The sequence below is a fragment of the Vombatus ursinus genome, unplaced genomic scaffold (genome assembly GCF_900497805.2).
Source record: "Vombatus ursinus unplaced genomic scaffold, bare-nosed wombat genome assembly UNPS02014818.1, whole genome shotgun sequence".
NCBI classification, from domain to species: Eukaryota; Metazoa; Chordata; class Mammalia; order Diprotodontia; family Vombatidae; genus Vombatus; species Vombatus ursinus.
In genome coordinates, this window is record NW_020954596.1 from 8,340,944 (window position 1) to 8,351,901 (window position 10,958).

The 10,958-nt window shown below is 44.8% G+C and overlaps 1 protein-coding gene across 1 annotated transcript in view; it reads right to left on the minus strand.

Moving 5' to 3' along the window:
- Positions 1-600: 600 nt before the first annotated feature.
- The window catches only part of MXD4 (MAX dimerization protein 4), a 57,466-nt gene continuing 47,108 nt past the window's right edge, over positions 601-10,958 (minus strand). Inside the window, exons 5-6 of the mRNA XM_027836072.1 lie at positions 7,358-7,517; positions 601-5,833 (exon numbers count right to left, since the gene is read on the minus strand). Coding sequence (XP_027691873.1) covers positions 5,685-5,833; positions 7,358-7,517 — 309 coding nt within the window. The 3' untranslated portion in view covers positions 601-5,684. The remainder of the gene's footprint in view (positions 5,834-7,357; positions 7,518-10,958) is intronic.

The window sequence follows — 10,958 nt, forward strand, 5'->3', positions numbered from 1 at the left end:
GGATTGTTTCATTCTTGGTTTTGTATCCTCGAGGTCAAGCACTACACCTTGCAGACAGTGGGTACTTATTGTTTGTCTTGTTGAATGGAATGGAATAGTTAGAATTTAGCTAATGACACTGTCCAATAGATAACCTGAGTTAACCTGGAGGAGGGATTAGAGAACGAAGACCAATCTCTGAGGCCCAGGGCCCAGAAATTTCCCAAGTGCCATTAGAAAGGGGGCTTTTCACTTGGAGGTCTGTGAATTTGTTTTTTAAAATAATTTGATAACTATTTCAGTATTATTGATTTTCTCTGAAACCCCATTTTACACATTTGAAAACTGTGAGAGCTTTGTAAAACTGCCAATGGCATCCATGACACATAGTTAAGATACCCTTGGGTATCTTAGTTAAATTTTTAGTTTTTACTTTAGTTAAAACTAAAAATAGTTAAGAACCCTTGGGCATTAAAATATCTCCAGCAGGCCTTGATGTAACAAGGAAGGCTGGGCATGAGATAGCGGGGGAAGCAAGGTAAGGGGGATATAAACCTAGTAAGAAATCAGATGAAAGAAAAAAAGGGAAGAAGAAATAAATACTGGAAACCAGCACAAATGTATGAGGTATAAAAATTTGTATTTATATTACAATGAAAGACAGATACAACACAATACCTTTGGTGGGAGCTGCAGGCAGCAGCAAGCACCAGGAACGTGTGTACAAATGAATCTTTACAATATAATACATCTTGCCACCTACAAAGCGTTCCTTTTCAGGTACATATTCAAAATATCTCTGGCACAGAACCTGCCCAGGGCACCTCAAGAAATTCCCAGTCAAGTGATTCCCTCTTCCCCTCTCCCCCACTCCACACAGCACCTCTGGTGTGGCTCTTTGATCAACACGGCCTGTCTCTCCACAGAAGCCTCCATGATGACTTCTTGTGGCCTCCTTCACACCTAGGAGACGGTGCAGCTTTGTAGGATGAAGGACTGCAGGTCCAGGACCCTTCACATAGGTGTGGAGTGGGGTCAGCAAGGGTGTCCTTTAGGGAAAGCTAAATCACTAACCAAGCTAGCCAAATTGGGTCTCTTGAGAGTTTCCACTCCCAGGCTTCCTGTCTCCCTTGGCATTTTTTTTTTCAGGGACCTGCCTGGGAGGTGATTTTCTGTATCTCTCACATAGAAACCCAAGATTTTGGAGCTAAAGGGGCTCTCAGAGTTAATATAGTCCAACCTAGATGGGGACATACCAGCCACTAACTTTCTTTATCCCTGGATCCTGCTCCCCTTTGTAAGAAGGGTAACAAGAAAAGAAGCCTAGAGAGGATAATGGAGCAAACTAGATTTTATACTGACCATGAACCCCCTTTAAAAAAGGGACCACTTTTAAAACACCAAACTGAGACATTGTTCTACACAAGACTCACTTTCTTCTCTCCTATCCTGGTCTGAAAAGATGGGAGAAGGTGGGTCCTATATTATCACACAAACAGACTCCAAAATCCACCTTGGGAAGAGTTTCCCTAAAGAACACCATATCTGAGGCCCTTCCTTCACTGGTGTTTGAGATCTAGATGGCTGTGCACTGGCAACTGCTCTCTCGACTATAGCTTGAATGACTGGGGGAATTTCTATTTTATCCAGAGAAAATATTTTGTAAGAAGACGATAGTAGGTGGTGATTAAGGAAACCAGAAAATGAACATTCTGAGTAAGCACAGACCATGCTCAGGGCAGTGAGACTTGCCCTGGGGCACTGTCTGCTCAGCCTCCTTGTTCACTGTGTGCCCAGGCCTCCTTTCAGGAAGGTAAGAGAGGTGAGCATGGGAGGGTTTTAATCTCTCTGTGTTCTTACACATGGCTTTGTATTTTGGTTCACTGATAAATGGGTTTGATTAAAAAAAAATTAGCAAAAAACAAATTTAAATGTAGTCATGATTCATGATCAAATTTGAAAATTCTGTGTCCTGAGCACCTGTAAATTTCATTGAATTGAGTTTGCAGCCATGCTGCACAAAACTATTCGGAGAGGTTGGGGGTACGATGACAGTCACTCTCAGGGCCACTGTGTCTATTCCTAGCATGTGTGCAAATGGTAATTTTTCAAAGTTCATTCATTTACAGAGTGTTAGGTAAGGGATAATTTGGGCTGTGTAACCCCAAGGCCCTTGTGGCCAATGGGGCTTCCTGTCCTGTGCTGGTTAACCCAGCTAGTAACAGATCCTGGTATGAAAGTGTCCAAGTGGAATTAAACTGCCTTATTTGAAGCCAGGCTACCCTTCCCACAGGCAATCCCTGCTTCTTGGTACCAGATGGCAGAAAAAGACAAAGGGTCATAGGGTTTTCAAACTTCGAGGTCATGGAGTCCTCAGTTTTACAGATGAGACAGCTAACCCCCACAAATGGAATGAGTTTCCCAAAGTCACAAATAGAAAGTGGTAGACAACACTCGCAAATATGGGCAAAGGAGAGAGAGTGTACAATCAGTTACATTCAATTTCCAGATGCCAGACTAGTATTTTTCTATAATAAAAGTTGTTTCTAGACAATCCCAAGTCCAATAAGACAAAGAGTCACTCCTCAAAGTCACACCTCCCCCATACCATTATTAAGCAAAAATGTTAGAAACCTATAGAATAAAGAAATTGGGGGAACCCCAGTTGCCAAATCACAGTGGGGCAAGGGGGTTGCCCAAATTAATGACCAACTTCCAAAGAGGGAAAAACAATTTGTGCTCCACATTGCTGTGCCCTGCAAAACCTGGTAGCTCCAGGATGGGCTGTGGATTGAGTAGCTTTGGAATTCTCACTCTTTGGGAACCAGTTGGGCATTAAGAGAGAAATGAGTAGGAGAAGGAGAGACATACTCTCACACCTCTGACTTCTGGGCTTGGCAGTATTTGAGACAGGATTGATAAAGTCAGGACAATTGGGTTTTGCAAGATCTCCCCAAATCAGCATCTACATATTCTTGCTGGGGGCAGAGGGGATGTGTGTGGAAGGGACACCAAGAAGGGACTATTTCAAATTCGCATTCAATGACAATCACATTCATTTTTTTAAAATCTCACCCATCCCTCTGTTCATTTAAAAATTTTCATTTATTAGCAGGTTCTGTGCAAGAGGGTCTCAGGAAAGGAAACACTTTACAATTCAGGAGCATGCTCATTATAGAACGAATGAACAGCCAACAGTTGATCCAAACCTCACTGTGGATGACATGCCTAACAGTCTTGTGTGTTACTTAAAGTAAACTCATGATTTTGTTTCCATGATTTGGAAATCAGTTATAGAGGCACCAAAGGAGCTAGGTAAAGTTTTGCTGTTTCTCAGCTACCCACAATATAAGTCTATTGCTGTGTATTTTCCCCCCCGACAAACGAGGATTTTAGTCATCTGCAAGGTATATTGAACGTAATACCAAAACCTGCATCACAGAAAAGGTTAATGGTTTTCAGAATCAGCTGCCAAAGTTGATGATCCAGAGCCCTTCTCCGCCCCCACCCCGAGCTGATGGAAGGGGTGCCTGTGAGTCAGGTTACATAACTGAAAGGGGACCTTTTTCTTGTTAGCAAGATTCCCCCACTGTGGTAAGTAAAAGCGCAACAAGGCACCACCCTCCAAAAAAAAAAAAAGCTGCCATAAAATGTCTTCAGGTTTCTACATCCTGTACTGTAAAAGCAGTGGGAGGACACGTACATTGGGTGCTGAATGAACAGCTGGGTCTTTGTCTGAGGACTGAGGGTCAGTATTGTGAGGACTGCTCAAACACTACAAAAAAAATAAATCCAAGATGGCAGCACCGTGACAAGTTCTAGGATGTGATACAGTACAGTAATGTGCTCTTGTTTCAGAAGCCAATGAGTTTCTGTCTCACAGAGATCCCAGCTTTATAAGCCACTCCTATAACAGGGCTGTGTGTGCGCTTAAGAAAATGAGCTAGACAGGGAACCCTCATCTCCCTCCCGTTCCACCATCCCCATTTCACAGGGACGCAGGAGGAGAGGAAGAGGTCCCCAGCTCTGGCTAATTCCTGGGAGGGGAGACTGAAGGAAACCTGACCGCTCACATGGAGGACCACAGAGGAAACCACTTACTCACTTGGTCAGGCTTCACTGTCTTTTGAATAATGCAAAGAGAGGGACACACAGTCACCAAGGCACGATATGACAACGGTGAAGAGTCCCTGGGACTCTGGGTCTGTACCACTCCCTCCCAATGCAAGGAAATGAGAACATTTAGGAAAATATAATACAAAATCTCTTACAGGAAATATAGACTACACTTGCTAAAACCACTTATCTAAAAGTGTTTATAGCCATTTTCTTTTTTTGTTTTGTTTTTTTTTGTTTTGTTTTGTTTTGTTTTTTTTGAAAAGACCTTCTCTAATACTAATGCAAAGACTGGTCCATTTTTTTCTTACCCAGCAAGCCAAGCCCTAATGACTTCACTAAGCAGAATTTGTATTAAAAAATACATCTTCATAGTATTGCTACAACATGGGTAAATATGTTCAGAAAAGCTGGACAAATGCTATATAAGTTGGGTTGTTTTAAAGCATAACTTTTTTTTTTGCATTTTTTAAGAAGAGAAAAATGCTGTTACATGGTGTGCAAAAGGAGAAAACTGATTTACTTGTCCTCTAACAGAATACTGGAAATAGGAGCTGGGCCTTTCCCACCAAAGGTAGTGGCTGCTGAAAAAAAAAAAAAAAGGAAAAGAGAAGGGGCCTATCCACCTTCCCCATGCCTATGTCTCCAAGAGTCGGCACTAACATGGAGTCTCTAAGCTCTGGAGGATTAGGCAAGAGCCATGAAAGGAAGGAAGTGGGGCTCCCTGGCTGTCTCCGTGGGAGCTCACTCACGAGGCCACCCTGCCCCGCCGACCAGACAAAGAGAGCTTTGCTGCCATTAGGATGCTAAACACGCAAAGCCAAAGGCCACTCAACATCCCTCATGAAGTCATTCTTTAACCTGGCTTTCCATCCACCCAGTCTGAAGCACAGTGGTCACTAGTTAATAAGGGAGTGATCTCAGAGCAAACCTCGGTTTAGAGAGTGAATTAGTAGGGTGGGATTGAAGGGAGGGGGTTCTGCCTTTCGTAAAACTGTGGGAAGAGTTTCTACTACACAATCTTAAGTTGGCCATGACCCATTCATCATTTCTCAAGGGCAAACAAAGCTTCCAGAACACTAATAGGCTAGGAGGTGCTGTTGGGGCACCTTCTCCTCCCCGAGGAAGGAGCTGGCCCACAATCCCAGCATCAAGTCCAGTCACTTTTCAAGATTTCCAAGGGGTCTCTCTTGGTTTCTTTCATTTTCCTGTTTTTTGGTTTGCTTTTGGTTTCTTATTAAACTTCTTACACCGTCATGCATATTTCCAGCAATCACATTTAATACTTCTTCAATGGAATGATTATGACTTTAAAAAAATTTATAGTTACAGCTACATCAAGCTAACTTTTAAGTCACAACTGTACCTAACCATGGATCTCTGCAGTAAAAACCGGGGTGGACAAGAGCTACTTGGTGTGGTCCCAGGGCAGGGAACCAGGGGTTCAAAGCCCCCGCTTCTTCAGCAGAGGCCAGTGGCTGGAGTTTCCTGGGAGAGCCACAGTGGACACGGGTAGAATTGGTCTTCGGGCTGAGTGCTTCAGTTGGATGCTCCGGAGGTGGACGGGGTCAGGGGTGCTTGCTTGGGCCCTACGAGAGCCGGCCCGACAATCTTCGGGAGTGGGAGTAGCTGCTGTCGCTGGAGCCGCTGCCCAAACTGTAGTGGTCATCGGCATCACTGGCACTCCCAACACTGTCCATTTCCCCTGGGGTGAACTCCATTCCTTCAATGTCCACTTCTATATGGGAAGAGACAGCACATGTTCATAGGCATGAAAGCACAAAGAGGCCTCAGAAGACATAAATCACAGGCTTTAGAGCAAAAACTCCCAAGATCATCTAGATTGAATCTCTCATTTTGCAGATGAAGAAAATGAGATCCATAAAATTTAAGTGACTGGCCTAAGGTCACCTGGTTCATCAGGATCATAGTACTTAGAATGAACCAGAAGTGACTTTAGAGATCCCTCTCATCTAAAAGGCCAATTTTACAGATGAGGAAGGCCTCTGTCAAACAGGTAGTAAACAGTCACGATGGGAAGGACTCAGCTCCAAAGGCTTTTCAAAAACCAGGGCTCTACCCATCACCTCTTCCAGGCCACTATCAGAAGAAGGGGTATTCTCAACTGAAAAGCCTGCCCCAGCCTTATTCCCTCCCCGGCTCATCCTCACCCCAACTCCAGCCTGACGCCCAAGGTTCTACCCACTTGGTGGAGGCTAGGCCTGGCCTGATTAGTTCGGAGTCTAAAATCACTCCAGGTCACCCCCAGAATAGCAATTGGAAACAAGTAGCCTTACTTTGGTGAGGGCGTCATTTTAGAGAACCAGACAGCCTTTGAGGCCAACCACCACTTAAATTGAGAGAGTATTGCCTAGTGCGGCAGTTCTCCAAGTACGGTGCGACCCTTTCACGGAGCCTACAAGTTCAAAACTATTTTCATAATAATATTAAGATGTTATAATATCTAATATGGTAAATACCAATAGACATAACCTACATAAACAAAAGCATTTCAGAGAGAGGGAGGATCCTCAATAATTTTTAAGCATATAAAGGGGTTCAGAGACCAAAAAGTTTGAGAATCACCGGCTCAGTGGGAAGTATGCTGGACGGAAGTGGGATGGGGTGGGGAAGATGTATCAGAAACTATGGCTTCACCACTTATTAGCTGCATAACCTTTGTCAAATTTCTTTATCCTGAGACTCAGTTCCTTCATCTGTCCAATGGGGATAATACCTGTCTTACCTCCCTCTCACAGAGTTGTTGTGGGCCAATGTGTTTCAGAGACCTTTAAGTTACAAACCATTATTACTCAGCCAGCTTCCAGCCAATAACTAGCTGTCAAACTTCAGGTGACTCCCAACAAGGCGCCAGGGAGAAGAGATCTCAGAATGATCATGAGGGTTATCAGTCCAAGGAAAGGCAGAGTGGCAAATGGGACTCAGTCAGGTAGACCCAGATTTAAGAAACGTCGTGACTGGGTGACCCTGGGCCGGTCACAAACTCTCAGTATCTAGGCAACTCTCTGGCAGTATAGGAAGTCTTGTCAGAGGAAATTAGCTTATTACACTCATGAAATCACAGACTGAGGGGGAAAAAACCAACAATTATCATCACAGGGAAGGGGATGCCTACAGATGAACCTCCTGCCCAGCCCAGAAAGGTGCTTTTTCTCCTAAAATTCTGGCACAGGCCTCTGAGCTAGGTAAGGTCCCAGTCTATGCCTCCTATCCGTACTGCGTTACACACTCGGAAACTGACCTTGCTCCGAGTCCGTGGAGATGGTCGAGCCGGTACTGTCAGTGCGCACGCGTTCCATGCCCTGCACCGAGAGCTGCTCCAGGCGGCGTTTGAGGTAGCGATGCTCACGCTGCAGCTGTTCCTTCACGTTCAGGGCTTTACGGTCCTGTTCTTCTAATTTCTGAGTTGAGACAGAACAGGGTAGGGAGGAGGAGAGGACCAGAGGACCAGGAGAGGGAAGAAATGAAAGGATAAAGGTCAGCTGAGCCATGGGGTTAGACCGTGATGGCCCCACCTATCTCAAACTCAAAGCACACCTCACAAGCACAGGACCAGCCCAAGCCCTAGACTTAGGGGCCTTACTTAAGTTTCCCCTGGATCATCGCGAAAATATTGGGCCCAGGGTTGTACTCCATCTATGAAAACAACAGAGAGCCAATTGGCAATTCAGAGTCAGAAGCAGAAGGGGGCAATGGCAAGTTCCACAGAGACCTGATGGTTTTCCCAGATGAGACCCACCCATAACACCCTGCAGCAGCCTGCAAAACTTCATCATCACCATCACCAAAAACAGATTCTGGTTTAATACTCAAGAACCCATCTCCTCCACCTTCTCTATCCCTCTCCATGGACAAAAAATCATGGATGATTCCTACTTGGCACAATCTCTTCCTTGTCTTCTACCCTCACACAGCCCACTGTCCTTCACCTTCTCCAACTCCAGCTATAAGCCTGGGCATTAAGAATTTACAATGAGTTCTAGCTACGTCCCCTTCCCCATTCCTACCCAAAGGCCTGGGTTTACAAAGTCAAAGTTTACAACCGACTCAGTCTCCTCTACCTTGTCAGAGCAGAGACGCGAGGCCGAGCAGTGAAAGGAAAGGGGAGAAAAGAAGGCAAGAAGTGGGTGGAAATCAGATTTCAGCAGAAGACCATTTCCCAGACAACAACGGAGTACAGCTGTCATTTGCTGTAGGATGTTGACAGGAATCAGAGATGACAAAGAAAAGGCAGGAATGCTGGAGCTCAAATAAGGCCCCATTCATGAGTCTCCAGAGAAAAAGCCAGCTGAAGCACAAACTCCCTGAAGGTAGGGACTTCTGGTATGTTAGCACGGTGCCTTGCACCTGGTAAGTGCTTAAGAGCTGCTTGTTAAATTAAATGAAAACACCCTGGCCATGGCAGTCTGCAGCAAGCAGCACAGGGAACTGAGGTTTAACTGAGTGTAATGGACATATCAGGGAGGGGCCACTGGGACAAATGATGGCGCCCAAAGAAGCCCCAATACCAGCTCTCAATTCTACATTACTAATGAAGTTGCTTTAGGCTACCACTCCTTATTGTCGAGATTCCTTTGATTCTGATACTGTCATGAAAGAATATTGCATGTTTTAGAGACTATTTTAAGTAAACCCCCCACCCCAGCCCACACCTTACAAATGGGGAAATGAGAGCCCAGAGACTGAGGAAGTGACTTGAGAAAGGTCTCACAGTGAATGTGCTCTCACCTTTTCTTCTCTGCTTCATGTCATTTGCAAATTTATTCAGCAAGTCTTTTCTTAATCACTGAAAAATGTTGAGTGGAGCATCGCGGGAGGGTGGCACAGTGGTGTGGCAGCCCGCCTGGCCTTTACTTTGTACTTCTTCTGAAAATCTGGGCTCTTGTTTAGTTCCTTGCAGCTAAGCCACCTCCTTATTAGGGGCCCAAGCCCTGTGAGGCCCTTGCTCTGGGCCCAAGTTCCTGCCTCAGCACCTTGCCTCATACCCTGGTTCCTCTTATGTGGCCTTGCTTTGTTTTTAACAGTCCTCCCCAAGTATGGAGCCCTGACTTCAAACCCCAGTTCCAATGGATACCTAATATTATAATGGGATACCATTGTAAGCATCCTGCAATCACTGCTAGCTGGTAGGGCCCCATGCCATCTGACACAGACATAGCCGAGAGAACAGAGGATGGCTCGGAAGGCCCTGTCAAAGGACACAGTTATCATAGTGATGTACATTAATCAGCCCTTTGGTGTCTAAGAACTCAAATGGCTCTCAGCACAGCCCACTACATGCCCCCTTTCCCCAGGGGCATACATAAAACATAACACAAATACAGCCATGCAGGGAAAGTCACTACTATACCCGGATTCCCAGAGCAGTAAAGTTCTCCCACAAAGAGGTCTCACACCCGGCCCTCTTGTTCTCCCTCCTGTCCACACACCCAGTTCTACAGTGACAGCAAAAAGATCAGTTTGGCCACCTCAGAGGCCTGGGCTCTCCACAGAATCACAGAGCCTCAGGGCTTGGGAGGACCACAGAGATCCAGTCCAACCCAGACCTGACCATTCCAGGAATCCTCATTCTAGTACCTTCAACCAGTGGCCTACTAACTTCCACCTAAAGACCGCCAGTGACAGAGAACTCATTACTTCCTCAAGAAGACCATTTCATTTTTGTACACATCTAATTCTTATGAGACTTTTTCCTTAGACTGAACCAACATATGCCCCTCTGACAACTCGTACTGTTCTGAGTCTTGCCTGGGGGTCCAAACAGAACAAACTAAATCTCTCTGCCCTTCAAGGATCTGAAGACAACATTCTTCACCACTCTTTGAAGAATGTTCCTCTCCAGCTCCAAACCTATGGTCCCTGAGATCCCTTGCAGTTCTAGGCCTGAGACTCTGACTCCAAATACAGGCTAGATGCATCTTCTCCACAGTCTCCTCTATGTGCATGTGTCCAGAGAAATATTTCTACCTGGCTTAGCCCTGTGATTTCAGTGGCATCAGGACAGGTCAGCTCCCTCCGCCAAAGCAGGTCAGCACCAGCTCTAACTCAAGAGTCTTAGCTGCTAGGGGCGGTGAGAAGCCAAGCGCATGTTCCAGGGCTAGGTTAGAGGCGAGACGTGAAACTAGCTCTTACCGACGCCAAGGCTAACCCTTCTCTCTCTCTTCCCCCTCTGAGCTTCAGTTTCTTTAAGCTGTAAAAAGAGTGTAATACTTGAGCTATATTTTTGTAGTAGCCAAAAATCATAGGCTAATGGAGTGTCACCCTAATTTTGGTACATGAATGTAATAAACTATTATTGTGCCATAAGAAATGACAAAATGGCCAGTTTCACAGGGAAACTGGGAAGAACTGATGCAGAAATGAGCAGAACCAGGAGACCAATTTATACCAGGACAACAACAGTGTCCAATGAAGATCTACTTTGAAAGACCTTGCGATTCTGATCAATGCAACAATAAATGAACTCAGAATATGGAAGATGAAACATATCATTCACCTCCTATGAGAGGTGATAAACTTAAAATGAAGAATCAAGAAATACATTTTCATGCACGGTCAATTGGGGAAGTTGTTTCACTAGGCTCTGCAGGTTTAGAATGAGCCTTCCTTCTTTCCTTCCTTTTGTCGTTCAAGAAAGGGGAACGGGGGGGGGGGAGTAACAGATTGTAAATGCATGTAATAACAAAGTATATTTTTCTTTTTAAAAATTTACTGATATTTTTAGTTTTTACATCACCTTTTTAATTTAGAAAATAAATGCATGTAAAAATATAAATGCTTTTTAAACATGCATTAATTTTTTAAATAAAAAATGAAAGTGACAGAAAAACAAAAGGTATTAG